Source organism: Phoca vitulina, unplaced genomic scaffold (assembly GCF_004348235.1).
Source record: "Phoca vitulina isolate PV1807 unplaced genomic scaffold, GSC_HSeal_1.0 scaffold21, whole genome shotgun sequence".
Classification (NCBI taxonomy): Eukaryota; Metazoa; Chordata; class Mammalia; order Carnivora; family Phocidae; genus Phoca; species Phoca vitulina.
The window spans coordinates 23,939,625-23,962,992 of record NW_022589724.1 but is presented as its reverse complement, the minus strand read 5'-3'; the positions used below and the strand labels follow the sequence as shown (position 1 = coordinate 23,962,992).

General features: G+C 42.3%; 1 protein-coding gene across 6 annotated transcripts in view; it reads left to right on the top strand.

The window, feature by feature from the left end:
• MAPKAP1 (MAPK associated protein 1) overlaps positions 1–23,368 on the top strand; it is a 236,231-nt gene that overhangs the window by 160,518 nt on the left and 52,345 nt on the right. For 5 of the 6 annotated variants that reach the window (XM_032418388.1, XM_032418389.1, XM_032418383.1 and 2 more), the window contains one exon: positions 13,584–13,691. The exons of the other annotated variant lie outside the window; for it this stretch is intronic. In XM_032418388.1, coding sequence (XP_032274279.1) covers positions 13,584–13,691 — 108 coding nt within the window. The remainder of the gene's footprint in view (positions 1–13,583; positions 13,692–23,368) is intronic. 6 annotated transcript variants of the gene reach the window in all.

The window sequence follows — 23,368 nt, the reverse complement described above, 5'->3', positions numbered from 1 at the left end:
TACAAGGAAAAAGAGCTAGTTCCAGTAGAGAAGGTTAATATGTTTGTAGTTGATTCTCCTGTGAAATTAGAATCAAATAAGTGCTTGGAGTTCTCTTCAGTCCTGCAAAGGCAGGCCTGAGCCACTTATTGTCAGTGGTACTTCCTTGAAGAGTTGGTGGAAGCCCCTACGAGGCCCTGCAGCCTGTTGTCCCACCCAGGGTTACAACCCCTTCACTAGGGTCACTGGCACCGAGCTGTCTAGAGAACAATGTCACTCCTGGTGCCTCACCGAATCCGTTCAATAGCCTGTCAAGTACATACAACTCTTATCTTCATTTTCAGAGGAGGAGACGGAGGTTCCGAGAGCTATAGTTTACCCAAGCCAGTCTCTGGCATAAGCAGATTTGAATAGAAGTCTTCAGATTCCACTGTATCATAACAAAGTCTGATGATTGAAAACAGTTGGCCCTAAGCATGCTCTCCATTGACTTAGGCTGGAGTCACCACTTTTTTATAGCTCAGAAAAGGCTATAGACAAATGAAGTCTCCTTTTTGTTTGCTTCTTTTGTTTTTGTCCTTAGGTGTTTGTGACTAAATTCACTAATTTTGCTGGCTGTCAAGGCTATGTTAAGGGAAATGGGTTTGAACTGCTGTGGTTTTTGAGTACTGGACTGGATGTCAGAAACCTTTGCCATCACGGGAAATTCTGTCACTCTGGATTTACTATCTGTTCCCCACAGCTGAATTCCTCAGCAGTGTGATTTAGCACCCTGGCTCCCCATCAACCGGTTTTGGCATTTATTTGAATGCATTACCCCACTGGTTTCCATAAACTATTTTACAATTGTTTAAAATAAATGACTGTTTATTTCCACAAAAACCATCTGTATTTCTTTACAGAGTAGCAGATAACTGTACATAAAATTTGGTAATGTCACAGTGACTCAAGTTAAGAGAAACAGATTAGATTGAAAAATTGGATGCTAAGGGACAGTGTTAAAGGTTTCCATCCTCTGTAACAAGTGATACCTGAATTTGAAGGAGGGGGACAAAATGTTTCTTTTTTTAAAAGTAATACTAGGCCTCCTTTCTCCAAAGGGAAGTCCATTTGTGCCCACTGGGTAGTGACAAGATATGCACTATGAGCATCCCTGTGTCCTTTCAGCACTCACTCTGCCTGGGGTGGTGTGTAGGAAGCTCCTATCCAGTAGCTTCCAGCCTTCTCCAAGTTTTGGGTTATCCATGCCTTATCTCTTCTTGTTCTGATGGTGAGTGGGTTCCTAGGCCTGTGTGTTGCTGCTCAGAGAACTCTGGTAGGAAGCACATTGGGACAGGTTGCTATGGTGAGAGAAGGCAGGCCTGGGTGAGGGAACTGAGCTGATGGGGAGGTGAGATTGGCCCCTGACAGGGGTGGTCTTCCATTCTCTAGCCAGTGCCCAAAGCAGCACAGATCTACACCAGCCCCATCCATCCCAGGGAAACCCAGTCAGAGTTGGGGCTCTATTGTGCTTCTCTAGTCAGTGGGGACATTTGGAGTCAGCTGGAGGTGGAACTTCAGGTCTGCTCTGGAGGACAAGGTAGATAGTCAGGGTGGTAGCCATGCGGGCCGAGTTTCCACTTAGTCACCAAATACACACTGCAACACACCTTTTGCCGTGGCTGCCCCAGGAATGCAGAGGTCCTGAAATCTGGACTTCAACCGCAGTTTGCATACAGCTAGTGCAAGAGACAGGCCCAGTCAGAGACCTTCCTAGTGCAGGTTGCACAGAGAAGTCCAGAGGCAGTGGTACTCATGCAGCTTTGACTTGTTGAGTAGGGGAGAGCGAGTACCAGGGAAGTGAAATAAAGGGACGATACTTCAGACAGAGGGACTAGTATGAGCAGAGTACAGAGGGTTGAAACAGCATGGTTTGGAGGATATTTCTGGATTACTATATCATTAGGTGGGAGGTGGGAAGGGGAGGGAGATGAGACCAGTGTGGCAGACTTCTAGAGGTTGCAGCCTCTGCTGAAGAGTCATACCCCACCCCCCGCCCAGTGAAGCTTGGACAGCAGAAGCAGAAACCCAGACATATGATCTGCGGAGTCCTTGGAACAACTCCTAAGAGAGATGTACTGTTATTATCCCTCTTTTACAGGTGGGAAAGCAAGGCATAGAAAGTTTAAGTAATTTGCCCAGGGTCACCCAGCTAGTAAGTGGTGGAGCTGGGAATTCAGACCCAAGCAGTCTGGCTCATAACCACTATACCATGCTTTCTCAAATGTTTTGGGGTCAGCAGGGGTTGTAGGGCACTCCCTAAAACACACACACACACCACCGCCACCACCTCCCCACCCCGAGTTTAGGGCAGAGATCAAATCCAGACCTTCTTCCTACCCTCCAAGCTGCAGAGATGGACTCCGAACACACTGCCTCTTGTCTCAAAGCCTGAGTGGAGGCATCAGGACTGTCTTAGAGGGAGGTTGAATAGGGCAGACAGAGACAGTATGGAGTCACCCTTTGTTTTCCACAGCCCATCTAGAATCCATGGGGAGGACAGGGCAGGCATAGTTGTCTAGACTAGGGTGAAGGAGCACCAGTTGGACAATCTGACCAGTGGTCTGAAGTCATGGCCTCTCTGTGAAAAACCTGTGGGCGCCAGCAGCCTGGCCTCAGATGTTCCTGTCTTCTTTACCTTTACTGCCTTTGGGCAGCTCTGGAAGACTCTGTGGTCCACCCTATGCCTTGACTCTGGACCATGGGAACCCCTGAAGAGGCTCTATGACACTTTTGTTCCTGGGCCCCCAGCTGCTTAGGTGTCTCCCCAGCAGCCACTGAGCCCCCCTGATCTGTGAGAAGCCAGAAATGGTGAGAGGGGGCTCCAGAGGACCCAGTCCGTAGTCTGATCTAGCTGGAATCACCTCTAAGATTGTTTAACCTCATTTTTTTAAATTGGATTTTTAATGACAGAAGTAATACCTATATATATCCACTGTAAAAAATCCGAACCAGATAGAAATCTATAAAGTAAAAAAAGCAAAAGCCTTTGTCTTTGCTACTATCCCATCCTACACACAGAGGTAATTCTAGTTAACACAGTTAACTGTGAGAACAGTTTGGCTGATATCCTTCCAGATTGTGTGTGTGTGTGTGTGTGTGTGTGTGTGTGTGTGTGTGTGTATTTTCAACAAATACACACACACACACACATAAATGCACATATATAGCTGGAATTTTACTTTATTAATATGGAGCATACTCTATACATTCTGTATCTTTTTTTTTTTTAAGATTTTATTTATTTATTTGACAGAGAAATAGAGCCAGAGAGCAAAAGCAGAGGGAATGGCAGAAGGAGAGGGAGAAGCACATTCTGCACTAAGCAGGGAGCCCGATGCGGGGCTCAATCCCAGGACCCTGGGATCATGACCTGAGCCGAAGGCAGAGGCTTAACCATCTGAGCCACCCAGGCGCCCCATTCTATAGCCTTTTAAATTTAATAATGTATCATGGAAATCTTCCCATGTCTTGTTAACTTAGTTTATTTTTTTAACAGCTACATAACATTCCAATGTACAGATGTACCGTAATTTATTTAATCGTTTCCTGCTGGAGAATATTTAGACTGTGCAATTTTTGATTTTAAAACAGTGCTGCAGTGAACATATTTGAACATACGTCATTGTGTACTTGGAGTAATGCTTCTCAGGATAGATTCCTTTGTTGGGTCAAGAGTCAAGGTTGTTCAATTTAAAATGCCACCTTGTTGAGGTCATTCTATTGAACAAAGATTATTGAGCACCTACAAAGAGCCTGTTGCTGTGCTGGAGCTCTGGGAATACAGAGTTGGTTTTATTAAAAAGCCCCTCCACCCTCATCTTCAAAGATTTGTAGGAGTTGGGGGGAAACAATGACAAATAGACAGAAATGCTTCTAATCCAGCGTGCTCAATACACTGAGAGAAGCAAGGCCCCAAGGAAGTTGCAATGAAAGAGCTCTTGATTCTGACAGGGATTCGGGCAGGGCTGCAGAGAGGAGGGGAGATGCCAAAAGGTGTGCCTCCCTACTCCTCCCAAGAGCCCATCTGTGAGACTGGGTATTCAAGAAGAAATTTGTTCTAAAGAATTATGATGCTCCTGCATTTTCTCCTACACAAAGAAGGAAATCTCGGCTGTACGCCCTTTCCTTTCCTCCTCTTGGCACTTTCTGATTGATGATTGGAAATGATGGCAATACATAAACTATTTTTCTTTTTATTTTATGACCTGGTAATAGCAGTAACATATTTCCAGTAAATGTTTTCTATCGCAATAAAAAAGTTGTAACAAGACTAGAAATGGGTATAGTTAAACCCTAAAGAAATCATACTTTCAGAACTGTGGATTGAGGCAGTAACTCTGTAAATCATTTAACTTAGAAAAAGGTCCCCCTCCACCCTGAAAAACTCAGGGCAGGCAGCCGGTGTTTACTTTAAGTGCCCATCGGATAGGTGCCTGCTGTGGGGGCTGGGGGAGCCCTCAGTTTTGAGCCCCATAAGACCAACTACTCTCTCTCTTCCCACCTCGTTTCCCACCCAACACCTTTACTCCTTTCTGAGCCAGTAAATCATCTCAACCTTATAATTCTTTTTTTCAACCCCCAAATCAAGAAGATTATAGCATGCTCTTTCTGGAATACGGCATAATAGTGTGGTTAAGAGCGTAGGCTCTGGAATCACACACCTGGATTCTTGTCCTGGCCACACTGTGGACACATGACTTAACCACTCCACATTTTTTTTTTCTCCTCTGTAAAATGAGGATTATAATGGGGCCTCCCTCAGAGTTTTATGATTCAGAGTGCTCATGCATGTAAAGTGCTTTGTTAAGGGCCAGGAAAGTCCTCAGTGTCACTCACTGTTGTATAAAAAAAGGGTAAGTTGATGATTTTGTTAAATTTGCATAGCAGTATAACAATCAACATTTATTGAGTGTTTATTATGTCGTAGGCATCGTGTTACACATAATCTTTGCAGTTACTCCACAAAGGTTTAGATCAGCTAATGTGCCCAGGTCACATAGCTTGTAAAAAAGCCAATATTTTAATCAAGGTCTTTCTGACTCCAAACCCATTGTCTAACTACCGCATGTCCGCCTTCTAGGATTAGATACTCAGTGGGAGCAGAGATGGTAAAACTAGTCAAAACTACTCAAAAATAGTTCTGTCTTACACGGTCATTCATGGCCTCCTTTGGCTAATAAAGATTTTGGAGCAGATAGTGTTGAGAAACTATGCTCTAGGAGCTCCAGGGCCAGGCAAAAAAAGAGGCATTTCCTTTCCCTAATTGTAGGCAGTGCAGCGTGCTCCTCAGCTGATCCTTGCCTAGGCCCTGTTACTCTTAAGAGAATGAATGTCTGCTTTTTCTGTTTGTCTGGTATCCTTAACATGCTCTAAGAATTAGGCCTTTCCCAGCCTTTGTCTTTAATTTCTGATTCTAGCTGACACCTTCATTAATGGTCCAGTACAAGCTTTCTGTCAACTTGAAGACTACTGTGTAAAAGTGGTTTTGCTGTCCTATCAATAATGGTCATAATTTCCCCAATACTCTCATCAGCAGTGAATTGAGTCTTGCAGCAAAGAAATGGAAACCCCAGTGCAGTGGTTTTAAAGTGATTTGTCTTGTAGACGGCGTCTTATTTCAGTAAAATCAGGTCAGTGCAGCACTGCTGGGTCAGATATAAGTCTGATACAACTTACTTGGAGGAAATTGATCATTTGAACGTTAGGTTATTTTTAGCTACTGTAGCTTTTTAATATCTCTTTTTTTTCTTTATTTACATCTGTTTTAATAAACTTTAACCATCATCATCAGGCAAATTAAATGTCTTCTCAATTTCAGCCAAGCCTGTGATGATAGTAAAGAATACCATCTCCCCACCAGGAAGGCAGGAGCCTTCCCTGCACGGTTTTGGGGTTGGCCACAGTTCTGGCCTTGTTTAAACACTTAAGCCCACTCCTCCTCATCCTCCAGCCACCCCCGTTCTGGGGTTTGTTTATTGCACAGACTAGCCCCTTGACCAGTCTGTTCTTCATTGCTATTGAAAGTTAATGGGGGCAAAATTGCATTCCCAAACATTTGAACCTGAAGTGGCCAGGGCCGAACTTAGTTGATCTCTGGTGATCGGTTCAATTTAGTTACGATTTTTTGCCATTAGGCTGGGGCTGAATGATGGTGATTTGGTTGAGGCCAAATGTCTGAAGAAAATTGGCTCTCTGATAAGAGTGCTGTTATCAGAGGGGGCTCCCTTCTCATTTACATTTAGATGAGTATTGATTATTTATTTACTCAGAGAAGTGAGATTCGTTTCCAATCTTATCTTTCTCGTCTCTGCTTGTCAGCAGAAAGAGAGATAGAGCTCCTGACATCAGGCCAAGATAACAGCACTTTGTAGTAAAGATAAAAGTTGGAATGGGCCTTTTTCTAGTCTTGACTGAAAGGATAAGTTTTTAAAAATTAGAACTGATGGGTCATGCTTTCAAAACCTTTCCTGAAGGTTTTGCAGTTTAACTAGGCAGGAGAATTGGTTTATTGGAACAGCCTTGGTCTTCTTTTGTAATAGGAATTGTATTTAATTTGATTATATTCGGCTGTTTCACTGAGAGCAAATTGTGTATTGGCTCAGAAGAGGCTAAAGTGTGACCTTATTGTCATGTCAGCTTGTTCCTTTTTTATTATTTAAATTCCAAATTATCCAATCTGAGCCTCAGCGGGAGTATAAGCTACAGTGGCTATCACTTGAATATAATTCAGTGCTTACATTAAGATCAAGCAGAAAATGATTATAGTCTCCCCTAGAGGAAGAGTTATAAGCGATGGCACTGACGCTGAATGCAGACATTTCAGAAGAGCTGATGTTGGGTCTGAGCTCTGATACTGACAGCGTCAGCGTGTCAGTGGTGGCTCTGGCTCAGTGAGGATCAGGATTCCGCCAGCCGCTGCCATAGAGCAGGCAAGGCTTGGCACGGTTTGCCTTGAATGGGCCTCCCTGCCACCAGTCTCCTCCAGCCCATTGTCCACAGTGCCACCAGAAGAATCTTACCACAGTGTCAGGCTGATTATGTCACTTCCCTGCTCTGTTAGCATCTGTTACTCACAGACCTTGACCAACAGTCTGGACCAAGCACCCCAACCCACTTCCCCTCGCACCCCAACAGGACTGAGACCTTTTCCGCACTGAATTTCTCTTGGTCCGTGTGGGCTCTTTAGTACCTCCTTGCTTTTGGACATCATATTCCCTCTGTAGAAATGCAGTATTTCCCCTGCTTCACTGGCTCTGAGTCCTCCTTCAAGCCTGTGCTCAGATGTTTCCACCTGGGGGTAGAGGAAGTTCATTGTTTGCCTCTTCTGTGCTTCCGCGGCACCGTATCTAGCCCTACCGAACAGGAGCACTGACTTGGGCCCTTTGGATAACATCTCCTCCTGTGTGTCCTGCCGCCTCCCCCAGCTCACTTGAGGGCAGGAATCACTGATTATTCATCACAGTGGCTGGGTCATTGTTGATGCTCAGGATACGTTTGTTGTGTGGATGTCTGGGTGGCGTTGGAACATTGCCTGTCCTTTGATATTGGTGCTACCCCGCTTGGCTGCATGACCCTTACTCATCATTCTCACACTGTATTTGTTGAGCCTGAGCCTAGGGAACCTTAGGGATCCTGGCTGCTGAACAAGTCTCTAATCTTATAACTTAAAAGCAAGCTTGTTTAAATAGATATGCCCCCTCTCCCACCCTGCACCCCTACCTTGGACACACACGAGAAAGGATGTGACGGCTGTGTTGACGCCAGCGTTCCCTGCCATCGCGTGTCTTCCCTTAATGGGGCTCTGAGCCCGTTGGGACTCTTGACTTAGGGGTCTGCCTGCACCTCATCTCAGCCGGCTCTGTCCCAGCCCGTACTGGCAATAGTAGGTGCCGTCACTGAGCACTGTGCTGAAGGAGTCAAGGATTGTCTCATTTCATCTTAACGGCAGCCTTCTGAGGGAGGTTCTGTTATCCTCATTTTACAGATGAGAAAATACGCAGAGGCTAAGTAACTTACCCAGAATGCATGTCTGGCCCTGTTACTCCCTGAAAGGGTGCAAACACCTGGAGTTTTCTGCTCGGAATCCAGCCTTTCCTATTACTGGCTCATACTGCATCTTTTTCTGGCTACAAGAAGCTCTTTCAGATTAAAGCAGCTCTTGAAGCTGGTGAATGGAAAACGATTGACATGAAGGCACGTCCACGGAAGTATTCAACCTTTGACTTCATCATTTTTCTTCAGACAGGTGGTCCTCAAACTTGTTCCGGTGCTCAGCAATAACAGTGATAGCTTAATTCATTTATATCTCACTTCAATCCAAAGAGCATTTGGAATATATACATCCTTATAATAGGATAAAAATACATGAACTGAAAGACAACATGAAAGGAAAAGGAAAATAAAGATCCAGAGGATTAATTGTCACAGAAATGTGTGCCCAGTCAGCCCAGTTGGATCACATGTTTAGTGCTGAGCTTCCTCACAGGCAAAGGAGAAAGGGAAACTATCAGTTAGTTTACAAGATTTATGTTAAACTATCTAAAGATACAAAAGAGCAAACCAGTTGCTCCGAGAAAGTGCAGCTTTTTCCTGAGAGTGAGGTCTGAAGGAAGTTTCTCCGAAACTTCAGAAAGAAGATGCAGAGTGATTGAGACAATGGTCTCTCTCTTTGGGCTTCTGCATTTGCTTCCCACTGGATTTCAACTCTCAGCTGGCTCTAAGCTGTTAAGGAACTGTGTGCTAAAACCTTTGATGTTTCAGTCAAGGATTGAAGGGATAGAGGAAGCTGGACTGACCATGTATGTATCCACTATCCAGCAGATACTTCAGATTTTCTTTGAAACTTATGTGCTGCGATGTTTGCCTCGGGTTTACAAAATCCTATAAAAATCCTGCCTGGGTATTATAACTTGGATCACTCCCAAAGTGCCCAGAGCACCATTTTGTTCCTAGACCATCCGGTGACATGGTATTACTGCAATAAATACATCATTGGAATGCCCAGACAGGTTTTCCTGTCGCTGCCCAATAACTGCTTCCCAGAATCTTCCTTTTGTGTCCACATCCACTGCGAAGTAGAGGGCATGTGGCTTCATGCGCAGCTGTGACATTTTAAAACCTCTTTCTAAAGGTGGATGTTGCCTTGAGAACTATGTTCTGTTCAGTGTGAAGGAGACTTTTATCTTTTATATAATCATTTCCTTGGCAAAAATATATTAATAGAAACTGACCTCACAGCTTGTCTTTTTAAAGTGATTTTGGCTGCTATTTTTTCTTTTCTCCCATGTTAGCTGCCTGAAAATTAAGCATTTGATAGAAACTATAGGTTGATAGATCTAGTAGGTCTGGGTTGTCATAATCTTGATTATCATCACCAGACGTTATATTAAGAACTTGCTATGAGGGAGGTGGTATGATTTGTACATATTACAGAGTGCAGGCTGGGGCAGCCTGGCTATGAATCCTCATTCCACCACTTCCTACGGAACCTTGAACCCGTTATTTAGCCTTTGTAAGTCCCAGTTTCTTCCTGCATGAAATGGAATTCATATTCTTTACATGCTAGGGTGACAAATCAGATGATCTGAATAAAAGGCCTAGCACAGTACCTGGCACACAGTAGTAGGCCCTACCATGTTAGGATCTCTCAGTATTGTTATAGTCCCTGACGAGGCTGTGGTGGATAGCTGACACTTACGTAACACTATTAATGTATCAGATACTGTTCTAACTGCTTTGCAGCTATTAACTCATCAAATCCTCAGATAGGCCTATGAGGTATTATTATCCCCATTTTACAGATGAAGAAACTGAAAGAGATTGAGTTGCCCCAAAATCATACAGCTAAGTTGATCATCCAGGACTAGAGCGAGGCAATCTGGCCCCAAGTCCATGCCCTTAACCACCAGGTTATATTGCTTCTCATACATACCCTGCCTCTCATTACATGATGTGGCCTGAAGTTATCCATCTGACTTTTTCAGGGACAAATGTGTGCAACAGTCTTTCTGTGTGAGCTATTTTATCCACTGGGCAAGAATTAGGAGTGAAGTTGATATTTGTAAGAGGCAGTTTTCCATTTGGGTTTTGATCTCAAGTCCAGCTTAGCCACCCTATCTTCCCCAAAGTTAAGACCCATCAGTCCTTTGCTAAGCTCAGAAATGGGTTTCCAAATTGGTCTTTAGCTTTTATGGAAGAGCAGGGGGAGTACCCAGGGCAGAAAATGACACTGAAAATTTCAATTAATGACAAAACTGGGCACACATAAGAATATTCTTAAGGAAAGATAAGAGGGAGAGGGTCTTCCTGGATGGATGGAAAAATAAGGTGATCTGTCTTCATAAGGACCCAGGATACAGCCATTGGACAGGATATTTAGTATGTATGGATTTCATTAAAATAAATTATTTCAGATCATTTTCATTTTGAATTTATAGAAACCACAAGTTAAGTGATTCAGAATCCAAATGAAACTACAAATCTACAAAAATCTATACTTATGGTATAAACTATGGCCCCTTTATAATTGGCCAGTAATTTATATTTGCTAGAGGAAGAAAGGTTTAAAACACAGAGGCTTTAGAGCCTAAAACCCTTGGGTTTTATTTCCCCTGTCCTACTTCCTACCTTTGTGATCTTGGCCAAGTTACTTCACCCTGCCAACCTTTAGGGTCCCAATCTGTGAAATGGGAATGATAATATCTGCCTCTTAGAGTTGTTGTGAGCATACACTAGGGTAACATGTAGAATGCTTGGCATATAATGGCCATTCAGTGAGTGAGAGTCATCATCATATTAGGCTTCAAGGAGAAAATCCTAAAGCTACTTTCATGAAACAAACTATTTTAATAGAAATATCTGCAAGACCCAAGAAACAAGAGAGTGAATGTTGAATGATGGCAGTTATGGCTTTGAGAGTGGTGCAGGGGCTCATCATGTTTAAGGACAAGGAACCCTTCCTCATACTCCCTGCCTCCCCTGGTTTCCCTCATCGTGTTTCCTAGGCAGCCACAGAGACTGGAAGGAAAGAGTGCAAAGGAGACCAGCCTGATATACACCCCGATGCAGCCAGGCCTTGGCTCCCAGCGATCAGGAAAGTGGTGGCTTATTTACAGTCCAGCTGTCAGGTAGGCAGACAGCTTGAGAAGCCCAGCCCCCTGTACACTGTGCTCAGAGTCAGACTAAGCAAGCCTAGGTTGTAGGGTTACTTAAGATGCAAATAGCGATCTACATAAACAGGTAAATGTCTGGTTTTGATTAAATGATCACATGTGAAAGACCCATTACAGAAGCTACAATGTGAGATAATTATGGTATCCTCAGAAAAATGGCATAGTAATAGAAATCAGGGACTTGTAAGTATATATGATGTATTTTAAATTATAAAAGTAGCCTTTATTTATTATAGGAAATGTGAAAAGTACAGAAAAACACTAAGGAAAAATAAAAACGCTCATTATCCCACCATCCAGTATAAGCACTATTCACATATTGGAAATAACCTTGCGGTCTTTTTTTCCCCTGTGACTTTACACATATTTTGTCACAATTACAATCTTCTTACATGTATTGTGTTATAATTTGCTGATTTTTCATAAAGTAGCATACTGTAAACGTGTTTTATAAAATTAAGTATTTTTGCAGCATCACTTTTAATATCTTTATGGTTTTTCACAATATTTTATTTAACCAGTCCCCTGTTGTTATATTTAGGGTGTTCCCAAATTTTGGCCATCATAAAAAAGTGCATTGTTATAGCTAAACTTTGTACCCAGTTTCCCTGTAAATTCATAGAGGTGGATGTCAGTGTGTGGCACACGGTGTTGCTGGGAGGTACTGGGGGTGGGCAGTCCAAGCTAGTTTAACAGGCCAGTGTCTTAGAAAGCAGCTCTCTAGGTTCAGCGGTGACTCCCTTCCCCTCATGGGCTTGAAGAGGCCCATAGCTATGAAAGGTGGGTGCTGGGAGGGGAAAGGAAGGAAAGGAGAGGGTACATAGGACTCTACTCACCAGTTTTCTGAAAGTTCAGCTGGGCACGATTTTTCTGTGATTACTTTCCCCCAGTGAGTGTGGAGGGATCAGCAATCAGCAGCAAACATGCCTGGTAATTGAAAATGTCAGTGATAGGTGACAGACATCAGAGACCTTTATTTGCTAAATATTTTTGAAATGAAAATTTAACTGTATATAATGTTGAAATACAGTACCCTCATGACCTGAACATAGTGTATTAGAGTTTATGTGAATTGTGTAGGCTTCTGAGTACATATTTGTGTAAACAGATAAGTGTTTTGAACATTGTTGACTTAGTAAAAGTTTAAGAGCTACAAGTAGTGTACAGAAGACTCAATGTGTGTAAGAACTCTGAGACTTGCTAATGGCATACCAATTAGAGAAAAGATAGACTATCCCATGAAACTGACATGACACGACAGTGCTCTCGATGAACGTAGTACATACGGGAGGAGAATGACACGGAGGATGTGAGTGAAATGCCTCCAACTAGTGAAGGAGTAGTACTGGATGTGAATAACAACAAGTTGACAACAGCTGAAGAACATATCTAAAAATATGTGTTCCGCCTGGGAGCCCCGAAGGCCTCTGATGCTTTCCTCAGATCTCTTACACCTCCTCTCTGTCTGACCAAACACGCCTTTCATAGTCAAAATAATAAGACAGTTTCTTACGCCTCTAATCTTTTCAATAACCATTAACAACAGGAGCAGTCTTTTGAATCTGATCATTGGACCTGTTAGGTGTTATCTGAGAACAAGATTGTCATTTGGCTTGACAAAGAAATACATGAATAAATGTATAAAATGCCCCAGTGTTTTATTAAGATCTGCCAGAACCCCGTGTGACACAGGCTAGCTAGTATTCCTGGTTTTCAGTATTATTGAACCCGTGTCTTTGTGTTTTCATGAATGTTTCAACAAAAACATGAATCAGCAGCTACTGTCTATTACCATAACCCAGAAATCAGAGATTTTTTTTTACCTCACCTGCGTTTTAAATTTTTAAAAAATTTTGGGCTGTCGTCATATTAGAGTTCTAAACATACTTTATTCCTGCTTGTAATTGATTATTCATTATTATATAATGATTATTAATAAGTACTTCTATAGGAGTGCCTCCCATGAGGCAGGTGCCTTACTAAGTATTTTTCCTGTATCATCTGTAATCTTCACAATAATCCTTAAGGTATAAGTATCCCCCCATTACATATTAGGAAACAGAGGCTTGGAGAGGGTAGGTTATTTGCTCATATCTGAGAAACCGTGTAGCCATGTTGTGATTCCAGGTCAGGCCAGCTCAAAAGCCATCTACCTCTCACCTTGTTTGGGGGAGCTGAGCAAAAACGGAGCTGATAATAGAACAAACAAGTGTGTAAAACCTTGTGGAAAAAACCCCAAACTCTTCCATCTTGGATAGCTAGACCCCCTCAGACAGACTTCAGCAGTTTGCCTAATGCTTTATCAGCTTTTCGCCAGTATGTGGTGTTTTTTCAATGTTAAATTCATTGTTTCAGACTTCCTCCCCTCCTCCTGCCCCTTTGATCTTCCAGGCCCTCAGTACCGCCTGGAGAAGCAGAGCGAGCCCAATGTCGCCGTGGACCTGGAGAGCACTTTGGAGAGCCAGAGCGCATGGGAGTTCTGCTTGGTCCGAGAGAACAGTACGTTGGCCTCCTCGCTCCATGCCCGCTTTGTCCGTTGCAAACATGCTTAGGAGTCCTGTGTTTGGGAACACTCACTGGTCTGGCTTCTCTAGGCAGATTTGAAATGACTTTGTTTTCCAAGGCAGATCTCAGCCTTTGTGCCAAAAGTGTGTCCCAAAGTGAAATGATTGATTTTGCGCATTTTGGTAAAAAGTCTGCATCCTGTTTAGCACTGTGTGATTAATATTTTTCTGTTAAGCTGTATCTTCCTAAGTTAGGAGCAGCCCTGGAAACAGCTTAGAAATAAATATGAGGCCTTTTCTGAGGCAAAGACTATTTTGTATATAAAACAACTGGCCCTGTCAGTATCACTGTTCAGACTTCTAGTTTTAGAAAATTCTGTTTGCATACTCCTTAGTAGGAGGCAGTGTAGTGGTTCCTAGAGCTATGCTGTAAGCCTTTTTGAAACTTCAGTTCATTTCTTCTTCAGTTTCCGTGTTGTGAATCTTTACCACTCCCTCCTCTATAGTCCCACTGATTCAAGGGGCAAGGACGTGAAAACTGAGATTATGGCAGCCAACTCTCCGCTGTCATTCCTGCTTTGGGTCATTTACACAGGCTGTTTCTTCTGCGAGGAACACCCACTTTCCCCCACTCCAGTTAACTGTTTCTCATCTTTTGTCTCAATTCAAATGTCACATCTTCAAAGAGGCCACCTGTGATCCCCCCACCTCCCTCACCTAAACCTGATCCGTTCCTCACTTGGATACCCTATTCTATTCTGTCATAGAGCATACTACTTTTTCTTCATTAGATATATTTCTGCTTATAATTATATATTTTTCTCAGTGATCATTTCATGTCTATCTCCCCCACTAGGTTGTCAGGTCTGTGAGGGTATCCTTGACCCATAAAGGTTGTCCCTCATTATTTCAGCAAATATTCACTCATCATCCACTACAAGCCAGTACTGAAGGAGCTTAGTAAGTATAGATTGAATGAGTGAATGAATGGCAATTTTTAGTCACTGACCCTCTAAGCAAGACCAGCTTGCTATTCACTGACCACGGGCCCTGACAGCCTCTGCTGGAGAGGCATGCACAAATTTCATCAGGATGGTGAAACATGATCTTTGCATTTAGCAACAGATTCTCAAAGGCAGAAGGTTGGTATCCCCACAGTCGGCAGCCAGTTATAAGTATCTTATATAAATATACAAGGAAATAAAAATCAATTGGATTCCCAAATGGTATAAAAATTCAAATAAGTAGTGAACAAAAAATGTTTATCCCTATCAACAATATAAGATAAAAACATTTTAAAGCAACAGTGGAATACTTTTCACCTGTCAAATAAGCTGGGTATTTAAAAAAGAGTCCTTATTGTGGGGGAGAAATAGGCTTATTCAAACACCAGTGACTAGTGCAAGTTAATGTAACTGCAACAGTATCAAGAGACCTAAAAATGTTTTCCCCAGCATTTCTGCTTTTGAATATTTGTCTTAAGGAGAAAAAAAATCTGAAATGCGATAAATATATATGTATAATGATAGTTGTAAGATATTTATATTATCTAACACTAGAAGACTAGTTGGATAAATTAAGGTATATCCCTATATTGAAAAATTGTGCAGAGCACATCACCTTTTGGTAAAGGCAGACCAAGTAATTTGAACAAATTCTCCCACTGAAGGTAACTTAAAAAGCTGATTAAAATACACAAATCATCATCCTAAAGTCATCAGAAAGCACAAGATAGAAAATAATTAATGGCCTATATGTGGGAGAAGATTGAACCAAAAGAACTAAGATCAATACCTAGGAACAATTTTACCCTGACATCATCTGAGTTTGAGGGCTGCTGTATTTAAAGGAAATTTCATAGCGTTCAAATTCATATATTACAAATGAAGAAAGTCCCAAAAAGTAATAAGCTAAGCATTCAGCTCAAAAAATTAGAAAAGAAACCAAATAAAGAAACATCAAGAGAATAAAAGGAAGGAAGCAATAGAAAGAGCATAAATTAAGGAAGTAGAAGATTTAGGGACATCAAAAACAAAAATTAGTTCTTGGAAAACATTAATAAATTACTAAACCTCTGATGAAATAGATCAAAGACAAGGAAGAGAAATAACAGAAACAAATGGTAGTAAAATAAAAAGGAGTTATACTTTTATTATCAAGGATCTGCAGTTATTAAACAGGTAATATGAAATTATTTTGAAAACCTCCATACCAAAAATCATGAAAATGTAGATGAAAAGGACAAATTCCTTAAAAAAAAAAAAAAAGGTCAACTTACCAAAATTGACACAAGAAGAAATAGAAAACTTGAGTATACCCATAACTATTTTGAAAATTGAGTTCACAATTAAAAACCTTCCCACAAAGAAAAATCAGGCCCAGATGATTTCACTGGCTAGTTGTACCAAACACCTAAGGAAGAAATAACTCCAGTCTTACATCAGCTGTTCCAAAGAATAGAAAAAGAAGTGACATTCTCCAATTCATTTTAAGAGACTATCTTAGTCTTGTTACCAAACCCTAATAAAGACTATGCAACACAGAAAATTTAAATAGATACAAATATCCTAAACAAAATATTAAACTGAATCCAGTATTATATTAAGGGAATAATATAGCAGTCCCAAGTTGGATTTATTCAGAAGAGTACAAGGTTAGTGTGACATTAGGAAAACCCAGTTAGGGGTGCCTGGATAGCTCAGTCGGTTGAGCATCCCGACTCTTGATCACGACTCAGGTCTTGATCTCATAGTTGTGAGTTCGAGCCACGCACTGGGCATGGCGCCTACTTTAAAAAAACAAAACAAAACAGTCAAGATAATTTGCCAACATAACAGGTTAAAAGGATAATCATCTCAGGAGATGTAGAATGTTATTCAGCTCTTATAAGTTGTGTTTACCGAGAGTTTTCACAATGGGAGAAATAACTTGTGGTGTCATATTAAGGAGGAAAAATATCAAGGATACAAAATAACACATATGGACTAATATCTACTATGTAAAAACAAACCAAAAAGAGTAGAAGGAAAATGACAAAATATTAATAGTGGTTGTCTCTGGTTGGCAAGATTCTGGGTAATTAATTTTCCTTCCTCTTTATACTTTACTTATAGTTTCCAGAGTTTCTATAATGAGCATGCATGACTTTCTAAGAAGTAAACAAGCAATAAAGTTAAGTTCACACAGATAAAGATTACATAAAAGAGTAGCTCTTGGGGCACCTGGGTGACTCAGTCAGTTAAGTGTCTGCCTTCGGCTCAGGTCACGATCCAGGGACCTGGGATTGAGCCCCACATCGGGCTCTCTCTTCATCAGGGAGTCTGTATCTCCCTCTCCCTCTGCCCCTCCCCCCTGCTCGTGCTTTTTCTCTCATGCTCTTTCTCTCTTTGTCAAATACATCTTAAAAATAAATAAATAAATAAGTAGCTCTTAGTTTAACAATCCTTATGACACTTGAGATCTAAAACCATGTATAGTATTACACCATGGCACACCAAAGGGAGAATTATAACAGCACACCCCTTTGTAACTTGCTTATCTGTTTTTGTTTTTGTTTTTTTTGCCTGATTTAAGTGGGTAATCCCTCCCTCCCTGTCATTTTCTTTCATTCTTTAAAGAATTCCAGTTGTCTCACTCTGAGTTAAAATCATTATATTCGTGGGGCGCCTGGGTGGCTCAGTCATTAAGCGTCTGCCTTCAGCTCAGATCATGATCCCAGGGTCCTGGGATCGAGCACCACATTGGGCTCCCTGCTCAGCGGGAAGCCTGCTTCTCCCTCTCCCACTCCCCCTGCTTGTGTTCCCCTCTCTCGCTGTGTCTCTCTCTGTCAAGTAAATAAATAAAATCTTTAAAAATAAATAAAAAATAAAATCATTGTATTCGTAAAAGAAGCCCTTACCAGCATTTACAAAGGGCACAAGGCAGTCAGTGGTTTGGAATCAGTGGAATATTATAACTAATATTCGTAAAATGGAAGTAAATTATAAAAGCAGTTTATTCCTTTTCTAGAGAAGGTTTTTTAATATTTTGTTTAATTTTAAGTAGAAATTCCAATGAAACAAATACTATTCTCCCACAGCTACATATTAAGAAGTTGGATTGAGACAAAATATTTCAGAATAGAATTTTTTGTTTGTTTGTTTCTATTGGTATGTTTGATCAGGACAGGCTTGCTGTCCATAAAGCCATTTTAGTGGTGAACTAAATTAGGAGCATCTATTATGCAGTGTTTAAGAGACTATGCTGTTGAGCCAGATTACCTCGGTTCACATTCTGGCCGTGTCACTTAGTGGCTGTGTGACCCTGGACAACTTACTTAACCTCTCTTGGGTAGTTTATCTGCCTTCATAAGGTTGACGGGATTCAGTAAGTTTTAATAATCATAAAGCTCTTAGAATGGTGCGTGGCACATAATAAACACTCAATAAATGTTAACTATAATTAATAGATAAAACAGCATTCTGTGGCTGACAGAGCAGATGGGCACAGATGTGGAGGTCTGGAATCGTAGACCTGTCGGGGCCCTCAAGGAGATGTGTGATGGGGGGAGGAACTGATACAGAATGGAGGGAGGAAGAGGAGTGGAGAGCAGGCAAGTCTGTAAGTCTGTAAGTCTGTGTCATAAGACCAGAGAACTTAGAAGCAGGGTACTTGGGTGCCTGGGTGGCTCAGTTGTTAAGCGTCTGCCTTCAGCTCAGGTCATGATCCCAGGGTTCTGGGATCGAGCCCCGCATCAGGCTCCCTGCTCAGCGGGAAGCCTGCTTCTCCCTCTCCCACTCCCCCTGCTTGTGTTCCTTCTCTCGCTGTCTCTCTCTCTCTCCATCAAATAAATAAATAAAATCTTAAAAAAAACAAAACAAAAAAAGAAGCAGGGTACTTTCCACTCTTTGTTGTCCCAGAAGAGATGTATACATGTATACCTTATAAGTAAAACCATTTGATTGAGCATACTGCCACAAGGGTTGATATAAGCCTTTCCGTTTTTCTTCCAAGGAGGGATGGTCATAACTTTTTATACCAACCACACCAAAAGATGTTTCATAAATTACTTATTTAGGCCTTCTATTGTAAATACACATTGTGCTAGACATTTTGCAAACGCTCTCATGTAATTTTCACAACTACCCTGACAAGATACCTTTCTAATTGTGGAGAAAGGTTGTGACTTGTGCAAAGTTAGCTAGCCAGTGATAGAACCAGAATTCTAGGTCAGCTGTCTGATTCCAAAGCCCACCCTGAGATTGTTGATAAAATAAACTAAATTTTCAGTCCTAAGAATTGTGATGACAATTGTCTTACACACTATGAGAGAGAAGCTTGCTAATGAAGCTGATATGACAAGAGTTTCTGCCTAGGGACTGAGAGTTAACATTTGTGCTTGGATCTTGGCCTAAATAAGAAAATGACAAGCCAAAGTCCTTGAGCTTTCCAGTTTGGATTCTTGTCTGATAATCTACTATATCCTTCAGCCAACTGTCTGCCAGAAGCTGGAATAAGACCAGAAGGAGGCATGGAGTACATTATGGAGAGGATGTAACGGTAGAAGACTTCCATTCTTGTCCAAGCATCTATATAAATCCTGGCACCTAACTGAGCCTCACTTTCCTTTTGTGCCAAATGTTGCCAGTGACCTTTTCTCTTACCCACTGATCATATATAGGTAGCCCACCCAGGTCCTTAGAAGAAAAATGCAGCACGAACCAACTTATTCTTTGCACAACTTTAAGAGAGAAACTCGGGAATTTTCCGTCATCAGGAAAGCAGGCCTGAAATTAAACTGGCTTCATGGAGTACCAGCAAAATGTCAGACACTGTCTCTTTACTGTCTGATCACTCAAGAGTCTGTCCTTGTCACGCAGGGCTTTAAAAGTTATGCCTCCGCAGCCTCTAACGTCAGGCCAATCAGGTCATTTCTCTGAGCCTCAGTTTCCTCTGTAAATGGAGGTGGTTGAATCTATTTCACAAGGGTTCTTTGAGGATTAAATGAGATACAAGTTCTGTCATTGTAATGACCTTTTAGGCCACTGTGCTCATCATCTTTATTTTATAGAAGAAACTGAGGCTTTAAGGGGTGATTTGCACGTGATTGCATGAATAATAATTGGGGGTGGGAAGCTGGAAAACTGTATCTTCTGTCCAGTAATTCTAGTGCAACAATTGAATCTGATTATTTTATTTTCCTTTTTTTTTTTTTTAAGATTTTATTTATTCATCTGAGACACAGAGATACAGAGAGAGAGCATGAGCAGGGAGAGAGGCAGAGGGAGAGGGAGAAGCAGGCTCCTCGCTGACTGAGCCAGGAGCCCGATGTGGGGCTCGATCCCAGGACCCTGGGATCATGACCTGAGCCGAAGGCAGACGCTTAACCATCTGAGCCACCCAGGCACCCCTGATTATTTTATTTTCTAAGTAGAAGTTGCCATACAAAGAGGCTTCGGTTGTTCTCTAGATGTCAGGTCAACCTCCTTTGACCTCCTTTCCTTTTCCAGAAGATCTTCCATTATTTCAATGACTGAGATCTTCAGTTTCCTTAATTTAAAGCTATCCTGAGGAAGGCCTCAGCTCAAGGTGGACAGTCACCTAGATAAGTGGACTGTGGGAGGGGAGAGTATCTCTGGGTCTCAGTCTGTGGGAGGCCTCTTCCAGCTCCTTTAGATTCCCCTTGAAGACCAGAGGAGGAGGCAGCTTCCTGTACTCAGGAAGTACTTACCTCAGTCTGATCACTGATTCCACTGGATGGATTGACCCATCCCCCCACTCTGGACTGTGACCACCCCCACCCCTCCCCAGGGCAGGGACCATCCGGGTACCTGTGGCCAGGTATGGTTCATTACCCTGGATAGAGTGAGCCTCCCAAATCCCTGGCATCAGCAGGCTTCTCACTAGGGCTCCAGGGGACAAGTACGTGATAGCTTTTAAATACAATTTGGGATTTTCTTTTTTTTTTTTTAAAGATTTTATTTATTTATTTAAGACAGAGAGAATGAGAGAGAGAGAGCACATGAGAGGGGGGAGGGTCAGAGGGTGAAGCAGGCTCCCTGCCGAGCAGGGAGCCCGATGCGGGACTCGATCCAGGGACTCCAGGATCATGACCTGAGCCGAAGGCAGTCGCTTAACCAACTGAGCCACCCAGGCGCCCCAATTTGGGATTTTGATGAGCGTCCACACCCATATGTTTCTTCATGGATGTACTTGGGCTCCCCCCCACCACCGCGGCCTCCCACCCCCCAATACTACTAAATAAAAAGGAAGGCAGGAAGCAACCATAGGCAGTGAATGACTCTTTGCTAATCCCGATGTATTTCTAGTTCCTCTTCACGGTGCTTATTCATAGTGGGCTGATCCCTCCTTCTGTGTGTGCTCTGTCCCAGCCCTGGAGACTCCCTGGTGGTTCCATTTGGCTTCTGGAGGCATTCTTCAGCTACAGATTACTAATGTCTCCAACTTCTATCATGTGACTTAAATACCAAGGCTTTAAGCCTCTTTTATTATATAGCACAATATATATATTATATTGCATATAAATGCAAAAGAAAATGTGATCGTGCAAATAAACTCTATTTACAAATAGAAATGACCTGTGGTCTTCATGGTTTGAATTTTAGGTTGAATTACTACCAAAAGCCAGTTATGTGTCTGACTTTGGGGGTGGAGGGAAGTGTTCACTATAAGGAATTTTTGTACAGGTGAAGGTTTTTTCCATATAGATACGGGTAACACTCCCTGCTTTGCTGCATGCTAACAGAATTTAAATGAAACAGAAACATTGTCCCCGATGTAAGAATACCTGTGTGTTTGCGCCTCTTGCTTTCTGGTTAATGTGGACTGGTTGGTAATGTGTTGTAGTGGACAAAGCAAGGTGTTTGCAGGCACTGTGTAACCTTAGGCAAGTCCTCTGTGAACTTCATTTTCCCATCTGTGAAATGTGATGGTAATCCCTATCCTGTAGGGCTGTTAGGAGGATTAAATGAGATTGTGTGTACTAAGAGCGCATAGTGATGTGTATGCACAGTGCAAGTGTTGGCCAAGCCCAGTATTTGTCTGTCTGTGTGCCTGAGACACAGGACACGCAGCTATGCCCAGACACCACAGCTAGTCTGTGCATGTGTGTGGTGGCCTTTTCCCTCTCTGTTATTCCTGTTTTCCCACTAGCTCTTAGACTTCCCACAAGCCCCTTTTGGCAATGGCCAGCACCAAGGGTGGGTGGTACCTCGGCCAAAACCAGTGCTGACCTGTACCAGAGACAAACTTGTGCCCTGTCCACACCTACTTCTTCAGTAATGAATGTCTGAATTGTACTCTGTGGGCTGGAAAATTCCACATGAATTGCATCTTTCGCTCTCCCCGTTTCTTGAAAGTTCCCCCCTTTTCATTTTATCATTAGGTAGTAATTAGTATTCAAGGGAAATTGGTCTTAATATATTGAAATTGGTTAAGTGCATTTAGACCTGTACCACAGCCAATGTCTTATTGGAAAATGTAATTGGGGACTCTGTGTATGTAATTAATTGAATTACAATTAAGAACTTTCATTAAGCAATACACTGGTACATTAGAGCAGTAAGGAGACATGTTTGACGAACCACAAGCCCTGTATGGGCTCTAAGTGAGGGCACAGGGGTTTGCATCCCTCTGGTAGGCTCCTGGCCCCAGAATCCACCCTGCAGCCCCTGACTGATGGTTTGGTAATGCATCGGGTGACATTTCTTCAGTGATTCCCTGATGGGAGGTAGGGTACTTCTAGCTTGTGTGCCCTCAGCCTCTGACTCCAGAGTCAGAGAAAGAGAGAGAGAGATGCCTCAGTGTTGATCATGTATTACAGTTCTTAGGTATTTTGTCATGTAAATTGTCAAAAATGCCCAGGCTCCTTTTACTGTGTTTTCAACAGTAACAAAGATACAGTGGAGGAAGAGAAAATGATGGGAATTCTGTCATCAACCTAACTTCTGAGCAAACCTATAATGAACCAATGGTCCAGACCCTTGGATGGTCATGCTTTATCCTCTGAAAGGTGGTTGGTTTCATTCTTGGCACACATGGGTTTATTCATCCCCTAACATTGATGTTGTCCCGCTCTAGGCCAGTCACTGTGCTTAGAGGGTAGAGAGGAGCCCCATACCGTGGAGCCCAAGCTGTGATAGGTGCTACAAAGGGTATAAAAGAGTATCTAGCAGGTGACTGGAGCTGGTGAGAGGAGGAGAAAGCTTTCTTGAGGAAGAAGAGAAAGGAATTAAGTCAGTTAGTAAGGGAAGAATGTTCCAGTCCAAGGGACTGCTCATCTGAAGGCCTTGAGAAGGAGCTTGACCTGTTTGAGAATGAATGAATGAAGTGGAGTGAAATGAGCAAGGGTGAGAGTGCTGGAAGTTAAGACTGAGGGATGCGCAGCATCTAGAAAGCAGAGCCTAAAGGCCCTGGTTCCGTGTTCTGCTCTTTTTAGAAATTCTACAAACCGGAAACTGTTTCTTTCTGATCACCTCATAAAACAAGATTACCCTGATTTATTGAGGGTCTGAATTCTCCCTGTGGAAAGGCTCTGACTCCAAGAGTTTAATCACTTAGGCCCTGACAGCAAGGATCCCTACCCTGGTTGTAGCATGGAACATTCAGTGAAGGGCATATCCTACTGTGTGATCCTGACGGCTTTGGCGAGATTACTGCAGAGGGCATGCATGC